This window comes from Corythoichthys intestinalis, chromosome 9, assembly GCF_030265065.1.
Source record: "Corythoichthys intestinalis isolate RoL2023-P3 chromosome 9, ASM3026506v1, whole genome shotgun sequence".
In the NCBI taxonomy this organism is placed as follows: Eukaryota; Metazoa; Chordata; class Actinopteri; order Syngnathiformes; family Syngnathidae; genus Corythoichthys; species Corythoichthys intestinalis.
This window is the reverse complement of record NC_080403.1, coordinates 55,673,440-55,693,542: the sequence shown is the minus strand read 5'-3', so window position 1 is coordinate 55,693,542 and position 20,103 is coordinate 55,673,440. Positions and strand designations below refer to the sequence as shown.

Below are 20,103 nucleotides of genomic sequence, written 5' to 3'. Positions count from 1 at the left end.
TCATGCTTGTCATTACCCGGCCCCTCGGGTAATGACAATGCTCAATTCACGGCTCTAGCTCAACTCATGCCGCTAGATAAAAAAAACAACATACCTGACTGCTGCCGAAAGCTGCTACAAAGTACGTCCACAATACATAATGTTAAGGTAGATATCATATTTATATATGACTAGATGTAGAATACTCGGTGGCGATAGCAGCACATGTAGAGAAAGCTAGATGCGGGCGTTAGTTAACGGCTGCCATCTTAAAGCAGTAGACTTCCCTGCAAGGCTGTTGTAGCGAACCTAATCAACTTTTTATCTAAAATACTCTAAATCGGTAAAATATTGACTTGAATCTATCTTTAAAATAGTTTTAAAACTTTCACATGTAGAAAGTAGACAAAAGGGAAATTATGGAATAACGGAAGCAATTTTAACAACTTTAACGGTTGATTGACAACATTAAATTAATTGAATGTTGTTTAAAGCTGCTGATACAGAATGGGGATTTGAGTATATTATTTATTGTTTTTAACTGTTAACTTGATAGTGAAATAGTCGTTTATTTAAGCCTGCGAGGCTTTTTTTTTTATTTTAAATTTTTTATTTATTTTATTTATTTATTTTTTTACAGTTTTTGTAACTAATGTTCAAAACATTAGCAGCTAATAGCGGGGGGGGGGGGGTGGTCATCAATAATAGATTTATAATCGAACCGTAGCCTCTGAATCGTAATCGTAATCGAATCGTTAGGTGCCCAAAGATTCATTAACATTATTAACATTCTCTTAAAGCGGTCCATGGATAGAAAGACTTGTAGATCTTAAAAGATAAATGTTAGTACAAGTTAAACAAATTTTATATTAAAACCCCTCTTAATGTTATCATTTTAATAAAATTTGTAAAATTTTCAATCAAAAAATAAACTAGTAGCTCGCCATTGTTGATGTCATTAATTACACAATTCTCATGGTGCTGAACCCATGAAATCAGGCGCACCCAAGCGCCAGCAGAGGGCAACATAACTAAAAAAAAAACACAAGTAACAAGCGGACGTTACACTGCTGTCATTTTAATCTGTTTGAGCGGGGCATGTGCGTTAATTGCGTCAAATATTTTAACGTGATTAATTTTAAAAAATTGATTACCGCCCGTTAACGCGATAATTTTGACACCCCTAGTCTGAACCATTGTTAAAGAGCATTGTAAAAAATAAATAAATTTTTAAAAAATTATACCATTTAAGCTAGTGGACTTTTGCTATGTAAGTTAGCCAATTGTTCTTTTGATGTACATATGTAGATCCTTATTAATTTTTTACACCGTTCGAGGCCCAGCTCAGGTATTTTAATTTTTTTCATGTTTATCCAATTACTTGATTATTCGAACTAACTAGTTTATCGATTAATCGACCACTAAAATAATCGATAGCTGCAGCTCTAGTGTGTTATCAAGCGTAATTAATTTTTTAGGTAAGAGATTTTTTTTTTTTTTTTTTTTTTAAATAAGATCTAGAAGTTTTTGGGTGAAAACGGTAAAAAAAAGTTTTTTCCCTAGTCACTTCTGAGATGCTGTTGGCTGTTTTGAACAATGTACATCGAAAATAAAGACATTGATTGATTGAAAATGGTTCAATATTAGATGAAATGTCTTGTTTTCTTGTGTATATTTATAATTGCTCCTTACCTAAAAAAAAAATGTTTTATCCGATTAATCGATAGAATTTTCAGCTGAATACTCGATTACTAAAATATTCGATAGCTGCAGCCCTAAAACACTCACACTTAAAAAGCACATTATCTCTTTGTAATTTATTATATAAAAAAAGACAATGAACAAGTACAGAAATTAAAAGAAAAATGCTCTATTAACTATTCAAAAGCACCAATAAAAACACTTCAAAAACAAATGCATTAAATAAATTACAATTGTTATTAAAATATGATTAACACCTACCCACACAAACCTATATAAAGACACACAGAACACTTTAAAATGCAACTTTTTTTTTTTTTTCACCTTGACCTATAACCTTACTCACCTTGTCTTCACTGATGCAAAAGCATCTATTGCACTTTCATATGAAAGTTGTTTCGGAAGGTACACTTCTTTCCTGGACTTGGTGCTGATGTTGATAAGTTGGCTGTAAAAGATGGCCCAGGATGTACAGAGGTAGAAGGAAAATATTTCAGAAGAGCATCTACAAAGAGAAGAAAGTGGAATGTTACGTTATATTCAGGGGTGCACATAAGTGGTCCGCATGCGCGCATGCGTACTGGACGTAGACAAATGCGCTGGCCCTCAACGGCTTCCATACGCTTTTGCGTACCGATGGCTGACCACTGTATTTGCGGCAGACACGAGAAAATAACTTCTCAAAATTTTGAAGAGGCAGGCCACACTGAGTAATTACTTTAGTGATGGGACGAAATGAGTCGAGGTTCCGAAGCTTGTGTCGAGTAATGGGAGGGGGGTTTCCACGAAGCTTGTAGCGAGGCGCGCTTCATTTCGGCAAAACCCGGAAATGATGACGTGGGAAGCCTCGCCGGCGGCCGGCTGAATCTCGTGAGTGCTTCGGAAGTGATCCAACGTTTGGCGGACATTGCAAAAACAGGACAGACTACGGTATAAATTGGTTGCAAAACGCAATGGCGATCGCCTGTTATCTCACATTTTGTGGATTTCGGGCTCCTGTACTTGTTACATCTGTGCGCAACAGTGCAATCTTTTTTCGAGCCTTGTCCTTTGCTTGCGATGGAACCTGCGCGAAAAGAGCGATCCTCCCCCGTATGGGAACATTTTGATTTGATTGCTTTCAATAAGGTAAGGGAGAAAAACTACTTTAATATAAATGTGAGTGTGTGTGTGTACCTATCTGAACCAAACAAACAGAATGAACAATCCATTAGTGTACTGGGAGGCACAAAAGAATACCTACCCAAATTTATATAAACTGGCACTCACATTTCTCTGCACCCCAGCTTCATCTGTGCCTTGTGAAAGAATATTTTCTAAAGCTGGTGAAATATTTTCCAAAAGAAAAAGAAACTGTTTAAAGCCAGCCACTGTGGGAAAGCTATTATTTCTAAATAAAAATGAATAACAAATTACCCTTAGCACTTGTATTTTGTTCACATACTAAATTACTAACACAAGCACATTCATCTTTGTCTTAAGCAAATAGCCATTGAATTCTTAACAATGTTGACCTCTTGGGTTTCTAGACCACTTGATGGCGCCATAGGGTAAATGAAGCACCATGAAGCTTTGCTACATGTGCAAACCAATTGGCTGCAAAGCTTCATTGCTTCATGAGGCTTCATTTGGCCATCACTAAATTACTTCCGTGTTCCCCCACCCCCGTCAAAAGACAGACAGACGACAGAGACGTCACCGGAGCTACCGAAAAAAAGGACTTTTGCTGAAAAGTGGCTACAGGAGGTACCATGGTGTTTTACGAAATTTTTTTACGAAATTTCTGGGCCACACTTTTATGAAAGAAATGGGCCACACTTTTACGAAAGAAATTTCGCTTCAGGTTCGCAGTGAGTAAGCAACAGGCACACTTTTGCTTAATAGACCATGTTTATTGATTAGAAATTGCAAATGAAAAAGGAAAAGGAAGAAAGCAAACAAAGCAAACACAACAATAACGCTAGATATAGACGGTACTTCTAGATCCCCGCGCTACTGTTACAAGATATTCCTTTGAGAATATTAATCAAAACCCTTACCGTTTGATAAGCGGGTGGAGAGTCGACACCCCCGACAGAGTTTACAAAGGAATACAGGCCAGGCAGCCGCAGGAACATCCATGGCTCCAACGACTCTAGCTACTCTAAAGACTCTAAAGACTCTCGAAAAATGTCCGGCTATATATTGGCGCATGTCACGTGGGAACAGAGGTGGACACACTGCCTGCAATCTTATTGGTTCACTTGTCGTATGAATCTCGTGTCCAAATATGATTGGTTGTTTTAATACATAGCCTGAAGGCACTCTCTAAGGCTCTTTATTGTCAAAGGCAGATATGTGACTTTTATACATAGCCCAAAGGCACTTTGTTATCTAATAATGATGGAACCAGTGCGGGTCACAAAAAGATCACAGATGTTTTTCTACCAAATTTTTTCTCCATACACATGGCTAGAAGCAAATGATGCTCGCACGGAAATGCGGTACAAAATGTGCCGTGAGAATCCCAATGTCGCCGATAAGAGCAGCGCATTTTATGTAGGGTCAAAGAATTTCAGCCATCCAAACTTTGAAAAGCACGAAAAAAACAGAGAGCATGTGGCAATTAAGCAAACTATCGATGTCAAACAGGACCCCACTCGCCCTATGGACAAGCGGCGGAATAAAGGTAATGAACAGCGACATGCACTGACAAACGTGTTTTTGCTCGCATTTTACAAAGCTAAACATGTATGTTCAATGAGGTATTATGAGGAGGATATCCCACTTTTAAAAAGGCTTGGAGTTAATGTGTGAGCCGCACAATGCCCTTTATTTTGAATTGGTGCTTCTTATTTCTTTACATTTCACTTCAAAGTAATGGCAATTTTGTTGTGCCAGTTGATGTTAATCAAGCATTAATTGTTAATATAATTAATTAAAGTTAATTGGCTCTAAGTAAAGCTTGTCATAAATTTATCGCATCAGGCGGGTCGGCTCTCAAGCTCAATGAGGACCAAGTCACATCTCCAGGTCCTCCTCTGAGAACCTGGGCAAAAAAATTATGTGCACCCCTGGTTATATTAGTCAAATAGGTGTTGATTGTGAAACCAGCATGACATAACCATAATGGCGCCTAAATTCTTGCAGTCTACTGTACCTGTCTATTGGATCCGGCCACTATCTTTGATAGGCGTAGTTTAACCCTTGAGAGTCGAAGGACGCGCCGGCGCGTCCTCAGCGCACGTCGTCTTTGAAGCGCCCTCGCGTTTTAATTACGTCACCCACATGCCGTTGGTTGGTCTCGTTTTAAAGTGCGGAAGTTGCGGTTTACTCTCGTTATTCGAAGTCAATCGACCAACTAAAACGTGAGATATTGTCATTTAAGTTTTATAGTTTTATTGTCCTCTCAAAAAAACATTAAAACGCTGCATGGATAATTTGTTTATGTCTATATTTCCATCATTTCTTGTCCTTTTTCAAAACGGAAGCTCCATGAAAAAAACACAAATCAAACGAACCCTTTCGAAGTCACAGTGGAAGCACAACATGCGTTTTTTTTTTTTTTTTTAATATAACTGCCGTGCGAGGTTCCACCGAACGAGAGGGAGGAGTGTTCTGAAGCAGCGAGGTGGCGACCGACGGCCGTTTGAATCGAGCGAGCGACTTTGTGTGACTTTGAGAATGAACGGATAACTAAATTTAGCGCAAGCAATTGTGCTTTTTGGTCAACGTGAGGAAGAGGATGGTCCAAATTCGTCATCATCGTCTTCTTCGGAAGAGTCCTCGAGTGAAGATAGTGACGGATTTGAACACGTGGGTGACGCCATCGACGAGCAGAGGTAAGCCAACCCACTTTTTTTTTTTTTTTATGCTGCTGAAAAAGTTTCTTTTGAAAGTTTCTTTTGATATTGCAAGACAAAGTTAATTTTGATGCAATATAAGTGTGTGTTTGTGTATATAATAATAAAATGTGCATATCGGATCAAAGTATAATTTGTGGTCTTCCTTCTATATGAAGATTAGGGATGTAGCACATATTCAGCTATGGTATTCTTTCTATTGTCATACATATAGATTTCCATTATTATTTATTTCTGTATATATTTTTATTTTATACTTTATTATTTTCATAAATACTGACTTTTTTTTCATGTACATTTATAGTGACAATGAAAGTAAAGTGAAATGAAAATGGAAGGGTGGAAAGAGGACCGACACCCCATGGAAGTGTGGGCTGTGTGATGTAGCCCTGTGTCTAATTCCAGGACGAAACTGCTTTTCGGAGTGGCATGCCTGAAAAAAAATTTAACTTATTTATTGTAAATATTTTTGAAAATACTTTTTTTTCCCCAATGTTATATATATATTTTTTTTTTCCCACAATCAGTCTTCTCAATTTGTGTATATAAATGTGTGTTCAAGAAGCTTGATTGTGTGTACATAGTTTTCATCAGGTGATGGGCCGCAATACCTAAACTCATATAGAGATTGCCTCTAAACACTTTTTGTGTTAGATGGTATATTTTTTCACTGTTCTTCACTGTTTGGTCTGCTGTATATAACCTGTTTTGACTAGAGCATGTATAAAGGAAAAAAACGCCTATGGCTATACCTGTTGTTTATGTTGAATTGTCAAATATAAGACTATTTATTCTAAGTTTTTTTGGTTGAATGTTCATCCTAACATGTTGAATAAATATTACAAAGTTTCAAAACGGTTCGTTACACATGTTTGGTTGTCAATTGGACATCAATATTAAAAATGTTGACAAAACGATTTTGGAATTTTTGGTCTTTTTGGGACCAAAATGATGATTTATAATTGGTCAGTGAAGGAAACAACAGTTTGGACATGAAGTTCAAGGTGTCACAAAAAAAGGGACCAAACCAGGCCATCGTAAACAATTTTTTCTTTGAAATATAAAGGCAACTTCAAAGGCATGCAAAATAAGACAAAATAGGCCCAGACCTTAAAGAGTTAAAGAAAATAAATTCTTGATGAAGATGATTTCGCTAAAGCACGTAGTTTCGCCCTGACCACTGATTGTTGGACGTCTCGTGCTACAGAATGCTACTACCTAACTGTGACGGTCCACTCAGGTTGCGCTAGACTTTTTCGTTGTCTGTCATTTTGACTGACAGGGTTATAAAAATCCGGTCATAATCTATTTTTACCCGTCACTTAAATTTTTAAAATGATAATAATGACATATTCAATAGGAGTGTTGGTCAAAAGCGGTGCGTTACATACTCAACTCTGAATAAATTGAAGGAACTACCAGCCATGTTGTGTCTACTCCCTGCTCTGTTGATTTGTCATCCAAGACTCGGGGTGCGTTCAAGTTTGAGAATAGCGCACGTACTTCTGACTCCACGCTGTTTGTCCCTGCTCATTCAATTAGGCTACGTTCATACTACAGGTCTTAATGCACAAATCCGATTTTTTTGTCATATCCGTTTTTTGGGCGTGCCCGTTCAGACTGCTTTTGTCCATTGAGACCATTCAAGTATTACGCATGCGCTCTAATTCACAGTCCGACACGCGCCGGTGCGCAGAAGCATCAAAACAAATGACAAGTCATCCGTCATTCCAGGGATATCATATTTTGCTTTTCAAAAGGAGGAGACAAATAACAGACATGAATAATCCCCGTTTAGGCTTATATTCACAGTTTATATGGATCGATAGCATGCACACATTGTCCGTGAAAGTCACACACACATACGGGCAGTTTTCCCCGACTCTCCAAGACTGGCTGCAGCCAGACCCCTCTCCTGACTCTCGGCCGTGTAGGAAATGTTGAAATATAGCTCACATAGAGCAGAGAGAAAACCGGTCATTCTCATGCTTATCCTCAACCCATTTTTATTTTTTTTATGACTGTTGTCAAGCCCGGCCCTTCCCCAAAAGCCGTGTTCACTGCAAGCTAGGCACTAATAACGCACAGCTGAAATCGAATTTGGGACACTGGACGGTACAGACCGCCGCGACAGTCTGGAAAAATGTGGCCCAGATCGGATTTGAACCACATACAAAAATGACCCAGATCGGATTTGAAATGGTCCACTTCTATGCGACTTGTCCCGTTCAGACTGTCAAGTTAATGCCTGACTCGAGTCGGAAAAACACGAAAAAATTGGATTCGTGCATTAAGACCTGTAGAATGAACGTAGCCTTAGACAATGCTCTCCAAAGCTTCCTAACGTTTCCGTGTTTGCTACACCTGAATGCTAGTTCGGACATTTTTCCGAGTAAGGCCAACGACGTCATGCATCAAGAGAGACAATAGCTAATTAATATGCTCACTCGCCATCCTGTGGTCTGGGGTGTGAATTGCAACCTGTCAAAATGACGGATGGACTTCAGTTTTTTCGGTCACCGTTTTAAAAAGCCGGTCAACGACGGAAAATATTCGGTTAAAGCGAACCCTGGGTCCACTATAATTCATACCTGTCAAGTTGTACGGTCTCGGCGTAATTTGTACAAGTGAGCACTGATTTTTAAATGTGTACGCCGTACGTTACGTTCAAAATCTGTGCGTTTTTCGTGCATTACGTTTTTTTTCTATCCGTTCGGATTTGGTCACCGTTTCTGCAACGAGACAATGTTCGTTAATACGTTGGTTGAATGACGCGAGAAAAGTCAGACATGGAGAGGGAAGAGTTTGTTGAGACGCTGTAGCAAACGCGTTGCTAGGCTAGGTGGCTCCAATATTTCCCGACTGTAGCCGACAGCCTACAATCTACGCCTAGATATCTCATGCATATAGAACTACGTGTGCATGCGAAATGGCAGACTCGGTAGCGTTAGTAAACAGCCGCCATTTTAGAGCAGTAAACGTCTCAGAAAGGCTCTGTTGTAGTGAACCTTCTTAGCGAACCTAAGTAACTTTTTATCTAAAATACTCCTAAATCGGCAAAATCTTGACTTGAGTCTAGCTTTAAAGGATGAAACCGTTTTAAAATTTTCACATGTCGAAACTAATGCAAAAACGGGAGCAATTTTATCAACTTTAACGGTTGATTCACAACATTAAATGAACTCCAAACATAACAAAGGTTACTATGTTTTTTTTTTTTTTTTTTTTTTTTTTTTAAAGGGATCCTCTGTTTTTAAGACAAGTAATTCTTAAAAGATAAATGTTAGTATGAGTTATAATTTGATATTAAAACCCCTCTTAAAGTTTTTGTTTTAATAAAGTTTGTAAAATTATTTTAAGTGATAGGTCGCCATTCTTGTAACGTCACAGTGCGTGACGTCACTGGTCCCGTTGCCGAAATTCCAGCATGTCACTTGTTAGCTTTCCCAACATGTCGTCAGTTCTTCCCTTCCTATTTGAACCAGATCTGAAAAGTGAACAGCTTTTCTTCAGAGCTTCAGGGAAAAATGCATGCATCAAATACCTGATAAGACAAAAGTTGGGCAAAACTGGTGATGCGAGAGAGTCCTGTTGGGAAGTCCGGTTGGGAGCGAGAGTGTATGCTGTCCGGTTTTATTAGCAGATATTCAAGGTAAGCATATTGCGTTTTCAAACTTATCCCAATATAATTATGTAGATTGTTAGCATCCAGAGCTGTCGTGTGCTTACAGTACAGGCCAAAGAGCACACTTTGTGTAATCCATGTCTTGTACATTCTAACGCGTCGTAGCTACGATACGTGTATAAAAGTACCAAAAAGGGGAGAAGCTTCCACTCAAGCTTCCACTTATTCACAAAGAAGAATATTTCCACCTTGACCACTCTTCACTCGGGTGCTCAGCAGTACGCAAACACGCGTTCCCTGACGAACTCCCAACATTGTTGTAAGGTCCACGTCAGAGTCACTGTCGTCACTGTAGCGTGCCATAGTGCTTTAATTATTTAGTATGATTTGGGGAAAACTCACACGAAGAATAGTCAACAAAAAAGATAGCAATAGTAATCCAAATCCGCGTTTTTTACTCACCCGAAGATCCAGGAATTAGACCAATACCATGGCAATGTCGCAGCCGCGATTAGGCCGTTGATTCCACAAAATAGACTGATCCAAAAAGCCGCTGTGGGACCGACGAATCAAAAAATGGACAGATTCGAAACCAATATTGCAGACGCGATGGGACCGTCGGGTCCAGAAAATAGACTGATCCTTACTTGACTGAGGATCCAGGAAAAATGTTCGGGCGCTAGTTGTAACGCGTAGTGGGTAGGATACGTGCATACGGGGACCAAAAAGTGGGTCCACTTATGCACATTTATTCACTAAAAATAATAATTCCACCTTGACCACCACTCACTTCACTCCCCTTGTTTCCATTTGACTGGAAATTGCATCCAAAAGCAGCACATCGTGGCATTTTACTTCGCGAGTTTAGGCAGCAATAAGCAATTGTTGAAAACCCTACACATTTGGAAAGATACCAGTGACGTCATCACTGCGAGCCCGCAAACCATGGCGCCAACTAACGGTCAAAATATGTACTAAATATTATAAAATATTGCCATTGATTTAACATTTTATGTGTTTCTAACAACATATTTTAGTACAAGAGAACAATTGTGGTTTATTAGAGCCTACATGTATTTAAGTTAGAGGATCACTTTAAATTAAAAAAAAAAAAAAAACGGTATCACCAGTTACTTTGCCAAGTAACTTTTTTACTACTGTGTGTGTATTTCAGTAGTCAGTCACTACACCAGCCAAAGAGCTAAGAGGCATTTTAACAGTCGAAAATGTTTACATTTTAAGTGTTTATTTCATTTTTTAAAAAGCAAAATAAAGGCAGTTAAAAAAAAAAGGCAAAACCGAACCGAAAATGTAATCCCAAAACCGAACCGTGAGCTAACTGAACCGTTGCACCCCTAGTGCGGTCATCTCTTCTGGTTTTCCTTCCCACTGAGGTACCTTGATACAGCACTCTGGGAACAGCCTATTAAATTTCTTTCTGTGTCTTAGCCTCTTGTTTGAGGGTGTCAACGATGGCCTTCTGGACAGCAGTCAGGGTGGCAGTCTTGCCCATGATTCGCGGTTTTGAGTCATGGACCAGGCTGGGAGTTTTTAAAAGCCTCAGGAATCTTTCGCAGGGGTTTTGAGTTAATTCGTTGATTCAGATGATTAGGTTAGTAGCTTCTTTAGAGTACCTTTTCATGATATGCTAATTCTTTGAGATGGGGATTTTAGTTTTTTTTACTTTTTTGCCAAAATCATCAATATTAAAACAATGAAAGGTTTGAACTACTTCAGTTGTGTGAAATGAATCTAAAATATATCAAAGTCTAATGTTTATCAGTACAGTACAGAAAATAATTAACTTTATCACAATATGCTAATATTTTGAGAAGGACCAGTATATATCATGTATTTTAATAAATGGTTTTAAAGCACTACAAATGTAATAATTATGATCCGTTTTAAACAATTCTGTCCCACCGAATCATTTTCAAACAAGAATAGAGTACTTTAGTAAAATAAAGGCTTGGCTTTATTAAATGCTTCTGTTTACCTACCTATGACTCCTGGAGTGACATGGAGAAATCGCCACAAACATTTCTGGCTGCCTCAAACGTCTCGACACACACACATTCATTCCAGCGCACGCTTCCTTGCGCAGCAACTATTTAACAATTTAAACCAGGGGTCAGCAACCTTTTTGGTGTGGCTTGCCACTTTCAAATTTTCTTATCAATCAGTGTGCCACACCAAGATTAATGACGCACATCCGAATTTTTATATCCAACAGAGCTGTAATTTTACTCCAAAGAAAACAACATGAACATACGTTGAAATCTTACAACTACCATTCTTCTTTATCAAATAACTAAAAAATAAAAGTATATTGTAGAAAATATCAAAACTTGAGCATCATCTTATGTAAACATATCACACACACACACAACCCAGCAAGAAAAGGGGAACAAGCGTGATTCTCAGTGCAGGTCTCTCACAGTACAGAGCGGGCCGTTTTAACCTTCAAAGTCAGAACAGGCGACTACTTTGTCTTTTTCACTAACAGTGAATTCTATGCACAATTTTAGATTTTATTTAACAAATACAAAAGATGCCTACCTTAATGTGATCCCTGGCCCTGTTTTCCATGAATTTCATGTTTTGTCTCGTAGTGGCGTTTGACACTTGTTGTGCGACACACACACAACGCTCTCGAGGCATAATGCACAGAGCAAGCGGAAGTAACCAGCCAACCAGTTGTTACCGGCACCCCCAAAGGGCCGCTGTCCCTAGTATGACCAGCTTACCAGTTAAGCGTAAGAAAAAGAGAGGCAGGGAGCAAGGTGTTGAGAGAGAGTTGTGTGAAGAGCGCCATGAAAAGTGGCTGTGTCCCATGCTGGTTTTAGTTTTGTTAATAAAAGTCTCCAGCAAAATACCATCCAACGTATCACTGTGTTTTTATACACATCACCACCTCTCTGAAGTAAGCATCGGGCGAATCGACGACAACAAGCCACGTTAATCGCCTGTCCACTACACACTACGGTGCATAGTTGCAATTACCAAAAAGTGCAATTGGAAACACAGTGTACTTCCGCCAGCTCTCTGATTGGTCGGCTTCGTGACATTTTAGTAGCGTGGGCTGAATTAAACGCGCAGAGAAAAAAAATCCGACAAGCGCAGGAGTCGAGAAATTGGGGAAGAGCTGGAGGTGTGCTCAAAATCCATTCTTGCTCGCAAATAACGCCACAGGCAGAGTGGGTGAGAGGGGCGGTCCCGTAAAGCCCCTAAATAACAGGGCGCGCAACTGAAAATGCCTTAATTTCCGGTAAAAAGGCACATTGTAAATGGGCTCGCTTCCGCTATCCAAACAGCTAAACATGAAAAGGTTCACACTCCAGATGTTTTCAGTAATCCTTTATGTGTCTCTTCTCTTTTTTTATGAAACTAAACCAATGAAAAAATACATGCAATCAGCAACAATGCTGCAAATAACAAAAATGCCATCCATATATGCAAACACAATTAGCCTGTATTCAGTAGTTCTTAATTAGATATATCAAACACATTTCCCCTCAAACATGCAACCTAAAGACAATATAAAGAGTGTAATTCTCAATTTGACAACAAAATACTCACAGACGTTGCTCTAAAGAACACAAATGCCACTCAAGTTGTGAGAGTGGAGCTGCCATGTAACACACTGAATCCCATTTGAAGAACTTCCTATTTGCATTTTTCTTCTACTGTTTTAGAACCCATAAATAAAACGGCCACAAGATGGGGCGCTTCAGCAAGTGATAAAGATACAACCGACAATAAACATAACACGCATTTTTTTTTTTTTGCCATGCCCTCGCGTGTCACTGGTTAACCCTTCGCGTGCCAGTGCTGACACGCGTGTCATAGGTTGCCGACCCCTGATTTAAACGATGATTGACATATGAGGCGCATGTGAAGTCCGCTTCTCTGGCAAGATCAAAGACATCCATCTGTCAACATCGTTAACTTTAACTCATTCACACCCAGCCATTTTCACCGGAGCAACCCCCTTTGCTCCCGGCCGTTTTACAGGATTTTGTCTGATTTTGCAAGGCCCACAGAAAATTCTGTTCTATTGCTATATAACATGAAACCCACCAAAAGAAAGATTACTCTCTTCTTTCAGCAGGAAAAAAAAAGTTAGTTCATTTCTTTTTCCAATCTTTAGAAATCAGCATTAGAAAATAGCTTAGTTTGAGCAATTTTGCAATTTCTGGTGAAAAAACAGAAATTGAGCTTTTTGTAAAAGCGTATATTTCAAACATAACTCTGACTTTAAAACACAGCTATTTTTGCTTTTGTGACATCCCAGACATCTCAATAATGTTTTCTTTCTACAAAATAACTTTTCCGATTCCGGGTTCGCAGTGAGTCAGCAACAGGCACACTTTTGCGAAATATACGATGTTTATTGATTAGAAAATGCAGGATAAGTGAGATTTATTGATTACAATCTCACAAGACCAAGCAAACACACATCAAAACAAGAACAAGTGGTAACAATGACGCGTTAATCCCCGCGTTACCGTTACAGCACAACAAGATGTTCCTTAGCAATTAGCAATGAAAATCGCTTACCGTGACAAATGAGCGGGGAACCATTGCTCCAGTAAAACGGCAAAGGAACAAAGCCGAGCGATCCCTACGTGATCCTCCAGCGGACTTCACGGGTCGCCCGGAAATGTCCACTGGCCATGCACCTTGCCCAATGACAAATATTAAAGCTACTTTTGGTTCAGCCCCTTGAAAAAGGGCTTCTCACATGGTCCTGGTAACAGATGTTCTTTCCCCACGGTGAATATTATGGGTGCAAAACAAGTTATGTCGTGAGATTCCCTCCTAACTATGGAACCCAAGGTGAAAAACAATAAGTTGTTACAATCTAGGTCACAGAGGCAATCATAAATCACAAAGGCATAATGTGCATCACATAATATTTTCCCCCATCAATAACATAAACAACAAGACAAATAGAGCTTTTAATAGCAAAGTAAAAAGTTATTTACGCATAACTAAACTATTGAACTGAGAGATGACGTTGTTGTGGCTGCGGCTGTCTCGGCAGACGGGGTAAACTTTTCCCTCATCACCGTCTGTCTCATCGAGATACATTTTTTTAATCTTTGTTTGACAATTGTGTCGTTTTCTTTCCAAAAATCTGCTTCAGTGTCGTTTGCCTTTTGTTTTCCATCATTCTCCACATTTTTCTCAACAGTTCTTACTTCTTCCAACTTCCGTTTCCTGAATATTTTTCCTCACTTAACTTCCTTTCATGGTCCTATATGAGTTCTTACCAAATGCGCTACTGCCCTCCAGTGGCCAGTTTTATTGCTTTAAAATGGATTTTGAGCATTGTGCTTTGTAGCGAAGTGCATCAGAGCGTAGAGATGTCTCTTGTGGGGAAAAAAAACGTAAAAGATGTATAAATACGCTTTTGGGAAACTGAAACAATTAAAAATAGAACGTATTCTAATGTTTTTGGGAACAACAGCCATGTAATTTGCTATGATCCAAGGTTTTCAACAGGCATTATTGTGTGTGGCCACCGTGTGCACATGTGATGTTGCTCACCGTGGTCCACAGTGTGCTCAGGGAGCTTGTGTGTCTGCTCAGACACATGCAAAATTAGAGGGAACATTGGAAGTGACCTAAAATCAACAGGGAATGACGTAAAATGCCACCACATGAAAAATGCCACCACATGAACTCATTTTCTGGCATTGGTTGCTCCCACTTCAAACGGATTGAACATCTACTAGGGATAAATTCATTCAGACGTATGAAAAGAGCTTGTTTTTCTGTTTAGTAGTTGTTTTTCTCGCGCCATATCGTAACAGCATTATCATGAGCCTTGTATCGCAAATCATACCAGAGGTTCCCACTCCTAGTTTGTATTCTGTTCAGTCGCGGTCACTCTTCACTGAAACAGGAAGTTGTTTCCTGTTTCTTCTCTCTAAACAAATGCCTCAGATAACACCAGTTTTCAGCAACATCGGCCCAGGCATCCTCAGTCATGCTCCTCTGGAGGCCACTAAAATTGAAACCCAACATTATTTTGTCACACTATGAAACATTGCCACAATTTACACTAAGCTCTTGGGAGGATTATAAAAACCTTGGCCTTCCCATTTACCCTAATAACTCAATAAATCGTAAAGCTAAACGACTGACGATCGAGCGAGGAGGGTTTAAAAAGGCAACTTGTAGATTTGTCTCGAAATGTGCTGAGCCGGTCTCCCGCTGTACTTTCAAACTGTAAACAAAAACAAACAGACTTTGCCCCGAGGCCACAAGGTCTGAGTAGATCAAAATCTCCATTGCGGTCGATCCCTCCCATTTCAAACGGATCGGACATCCATGGCTGTCAGTGGCAGCCAATGAGTTAATTTTGGGGGTATTTCACATCATTCCCTGTTGATTTTGATTTGGCGGGGGAAAAAAACTGGTCCAGAAATAAATGAAAGCTTGACTATTTCGGTGAGTGTCTTTGATAACCATCCATCAAAGCAGTGCAAATGCAAAAGAAACGGCCCGTTTGGAGACTGGCGTTTGTTTCCATTGTGACGTTCAAACAAGATTCCAGATGTCAGTGAGACCAAGGAGTCCCGTCACATGCTTCTCCCTGCATGGAAATGACCCAGGCGGCCTCCCCCTCCAGCCCCAAAAATAACAGAGATAATGTGACTCCGTTCAGTCAAGGAACAGACACGAAGTAGAAATGTCCTGAAACTAGAGAGATAAGCTAGCAGCCTAGAACTGCCAGTTACGGCTACATCCTCTATTTCAGGCCTCATTGATGACACAATAAGTGTCAGATTGTCAAACTTCTGTCTGTCTTTCAAGGAAATGTCGCAGTTTTGTATCGTGAGAGATTTCTAATGAAGGCATTCGTTCAACCCTCGTCCAAGTCTGTAACTTCCAGGAATTGTCTTGAAAATTCAGCCCCGGAAAGTCGTTTGGCATAGCAATGTGAAACTTCCTAGAGGTGCCTATCACGAGTTGACTAACAAAAATGTCTTTTGAAGCAATACCCAAAATGACACAGAAAGTCTGCCATTTTGGTTCAAAGTGGCCATTTTGGTTCAAACGCGGGGTCTGAAAGGCAAATTGTTGTTGGATTATTATCTTTAAATACCCGCTACTTTTTGAGCAGAATTCTAGCTCTGTATAGGCTACTGTTCCTATTGTTGAAAGCACAAAATTGTGTAAAAAAACAACTAGCACATTTATATTTTGCATTTTGTTTTTTTACTGTACCGAAAATGAACCGAACCGTGACCTCAAAACCGAGGTACGTACCGAACCGAGATTTTTGTGTACCGTTACACCCCTAGTCACCACGTTATGTGCCACAGGTTCTGTTGATTACACAAATTAGACAAGCATCACATGATTTTTCAAAGGGTGCCGATACTTTTATCCGGCCCATTTTTGGAGTTTTGTGTAAAATGTAGGGCTGTCAAAAGATTAAATTTTTTAATCGAGTTAATTACAGCTTAAAAATTAATTAATCGCAATTCAAACCATCTATAAAAAATGCCATATTTTTCTGTAAATTATTGTTGGAATGGAAAGATAAGACACAAGACGGATATATACACTCAACATACGGTACATAAGTACTGTATTTGTTTATTACAACAATAAATCAACAAGATGGCATTAACATTATTAACATTCTCTTGAAGCGATCCATGAATAGAAAGACTTGTAGTTCTTAAAAGATAAATGTTAGTACAAGCTATAGAAATTTTATATTAAAACCCCCTTAATGTTTTCGTTTTATTAAAATTTGTAAAATTTTCAATCAAAAAATAAACTAGTAGCTCGCCATTGTTGATGTCAAAAATTACACCATGATCACTCCCCAAACCCATAAAATCATTTGGACCCAAGCGCCAGCAGAGGGCGCCAAACACCAAAAAACAAGTAACAAGGGGACATTACACTGCTGTCATTTTAATCTGTTTGAGCGGGGCATGTGCGTTAATTGCATCAAATATTTTAACGTGATTAATTTAAAAAATTAATTACCGCCCGTTAACGCGATAATTTTGACAGCCCTCGTAAAATGATTGTTTTTTATTTATTTATTTTTTTAATTCTCTTTTGTGTTCCTCATTGCATTTGTAGAGACACTCTGGATCCGATTTTGCTTTGTAATGTGAAATTTTGTTGTCGTGTCTATCATGAGTCGACCTTATCCCGGTGTTTTTTTTTTTTGTTCCCCCCCCCCCCCCCCCAATCAATCCTGATCACTTTGTCCCCCTTGCTGTTTTAACCTTTTGTGCAAATTTGTACAGTGGAGCCACGCGCTAATACACTTGGCTAATCCAAGAGCTTAACTTCTATTTTTTTTCCCCCCTCGTTTTTGAGTTTTCAAAGAGGCCCACCTGGCAATGATTAGCAGCCATTTTCCCATTGGAACAAAATTGCCATAATGCTCTACAACGTGAATGGTGAGTCATTTAGCCTAACCTGAAATATTTCCATATTTGTACATAAACAGGAACTAATCAAGAACTGTAGGACGGGAAGTCAACGACCTCACTAGGCCTCCGCGAAGATGGCGGCGAGGAGAGCTCGGCAAAGGCGCCGGTGAGGTCAGCCCTCACGCCGCAAGGGCCGCGCCTCTTCTTGCGCTTCCAGCCATGTTGTTGAAGAGGAAGCTGTGCGTAGTGGCGGTGACCACCGCCGTCCTCCTCCTCATGCTCGCCAGCCAGAGCATCCAGCGTTCCAGCATGCAGCACTTCCTGTCGCTGTCTTTAGCCACGCCCGCCGGCAACAACGCCAGTCAGGAAGCGGGTGAGGGCGACTAGTCAAAATCACGCGGGCGATTAGCCGCAACTCTTAATTGTTATTAGCCACGTTTACATGCTGACTTTTATTCATACCGATTCAAATCATTCCGAATGGAAATGTCACATCAGCTGTTTACATGTCACTTCATCTATTCCGATCCAGTGTTTACATGTGACTGCCTTTATTCTGAAAGGACGTTTGACAACTGCCGTCTGACATGCGCAGATTAATCAAAACAAAGCGTCACTTTGCAAAACATGGCGATCGATCGTCAGATCAGCTGCTGTTTTAACTTTTCGAGTGGAAACAAAACTTCAGAATGATACGCCGTTCATTTAAAAAGTTGTGTGGGTGCGCTGTGCGTGTGCTTGGAAGCCATGTTGCCAGTGACATTACTTACGTCACCAAGTGACGTCACCACTTCAGCACGGAGCATGCGCAGAAAGAACGCAACCAGACACCATTCCGCTTCCCTGTTTACATGATATAATTTTACTTCTAATCGGTTTGGGAAAAGGAATATTCCACCCCTGTGAATCGGAATGAAATTTCATTCGGTTTGGGCCTGTTCATTCCGAATGAGGTGTTTATATGGAACACATTTATTCGGTTTGAACAAATACTCCGATTGTAATTGGAATATTTGACTCTATGTAAATGTGGCAATTGAATTGAACCCTTTACACCACTTACAGTGAAATGAAATGACTTTTTTCCTTGATCAGAATGTCAGATCAGATGTTTGGGTCTTAAATTTGATTTTTAAGGTTTTTAAAATGTCTTAAAAAGCATGGAATATGTTCTATTGAGTTCATTTTGCCTACACTTATAAATTAGTGAAAACGTTTCTTTTATCCCGAAACATGTAAGGTAAATAAACCACCTACGATTGCCTGGGATAAAAGAATAGTTTTGACAAAAGCATTGAATATGACTTTTAAAGTGCGTACAACAGGATAAAAAAAGTCTTAAATAGCATTATTATGTGAATTAGGATCATATTTTGAGACGATTCGACGGTATACAACAATTTGGCAAATGACGAGAAATTAGTCTTTTAATCCGCCGTTTAGCCACGCCTACCATTATAGGGCTCTAGCGTCCCCAAGGTCATGGTTTCATCTGATTTAGAATTCAACCCATTGAGGGGCAATTATTCAGAACGAGGAAAAGGCGACGAAGTGAGACACAAAATGTCATTGTTTCAGTCTCGCCAATATTTTTACAGGATATTGTTTTTTTTATCCAAGTATTTTATCCCCAATCACTAAATAAATGGTATGGTCATGACAAATAACGGTCTTGTACTAAATGTAATATGAAATAATAAAAATGCATTTATTCAGTACGACATGGCAAAATTACTCCATAATGGTTAAAACTATCGACTTCACCTTTATTGTCGCACCTCCCAAACGATATTTTATGACACCGCAGTTAGTCAGGCTTTTGTAATTTCCCTGCCCTGGCTTCGGAGAATGTAAATAAACCAACAGGCTTGACAGCTAGCCGACATGCTAACCCAAACTGAATGACGTCTCAGTCTTATTTTCGCTTTTTGAAGCAAAAAAATCGCACAAAACTAGCCCTGTTTAGAGCCTAGATCGGACCTAAAAAAATCCAGCCCGACCCGGCCCGCGTGTATAAGCCCGACCCGGCCCGAGCCTGAGCAATTAACTTGCAGGCCCGAGCCCGAAAACCCCCGAAATTTTACGTTTTATTTGTAGGCCCGAGCATTCGTCCTAAACCCGAGACTGAAGCCGGAAGTCACTCATTTTCATGGCGCGGGATTCAAAATTTGAATATATAAAACGATAGCTTCCACGCACATCCAAGCGGTCCATTTCATTAAGGAGGATAAAACACTGCGTGAAATATGAAATAAACATGCTTTTTGGTGTCTTACGCACTTTGAAAGGGTGTAAGAACACTGTAGCCTTCGCTGGTTCTTCTGTAATGGCACTAATCGTGACTGTAAAATCCCTAACGAACCTGGCTAACAGCATGCTAGCATAGCAGCTTTGTGATAGCAAATTGGGTCCCCTTTTTTTGTTTAAGAAAAAAAAAAAATCAGTACACCCATGATTAATCTCAAAAGGTCCTTCTGTAGTGGCACAAAGGAACTACCCTTCTAACAATCGTAGCCTCGGGAATGCTATCGCTAGGAAACAA

The 20,103-nt window shown here is 39.6% G+C and overlaps 2 protein-coding genes across 8 annotated transcripts in view; one reads left to right on the top strand and one right to left on the bottom strand.

Annotated features, from left to right (window-relative positions):
• The window catches only part of LOC130922115 (uncharacterized), a 49,516-nt gene extending 45,602 nt beyond the window's left edge, over nt 1–3,914 (bottom strand). For 3 of the 6 annotated variants that reach the window (XR_009064455.1, XR_009064456.1, XR_009064454.1), the window contains exons 1-2: nt 3,720–3,842; nt 2,027–2,185 (exon numbers count right to left, since the gene is read on the bottom strand). The gene's annotated coding sequence lies outside the window, so the exon portion shown is untranslated. Of the gene's footprint in view, nt 1–2,026; nt 2,186–3,719 lie in introns of all 6 variants that reach the window. The other 3 variants (XM_057846650.1, XM_057846651.1, XM_057846649.1) reach the window with 2 other exon arrangements.
• The window catches only part of st3gal8 (ST3 beta-galactoside alpha-2,3-sialyltransferase 8), a 42,200-nt gene that overhangs the window by 3,416 nt on the left and 18,681 nt on the right, over nt 1–20,103 (top strand). The window contains exons 1-2 of one of the 2 annotated variants that reach the window (XM_057846653.1): nt 4,094–4,348; nt 17,639–17,934. In XM_057846653.1, the coding sequence (XP_057702636.1) occupies nt 17,781–17,934 (154 nt within the window). In that variant the 5' untranslated portion in view covers nt 4,094–4,348; nt 17,639–17,780. Of the gene's footprint in view, nt 1–4,093; nt 4,349–17,638; nt 17,935–20,103 lie in introns of those variants that run through there. The other variant, XM_057846654.1, reaches the window with a different exon arrangement.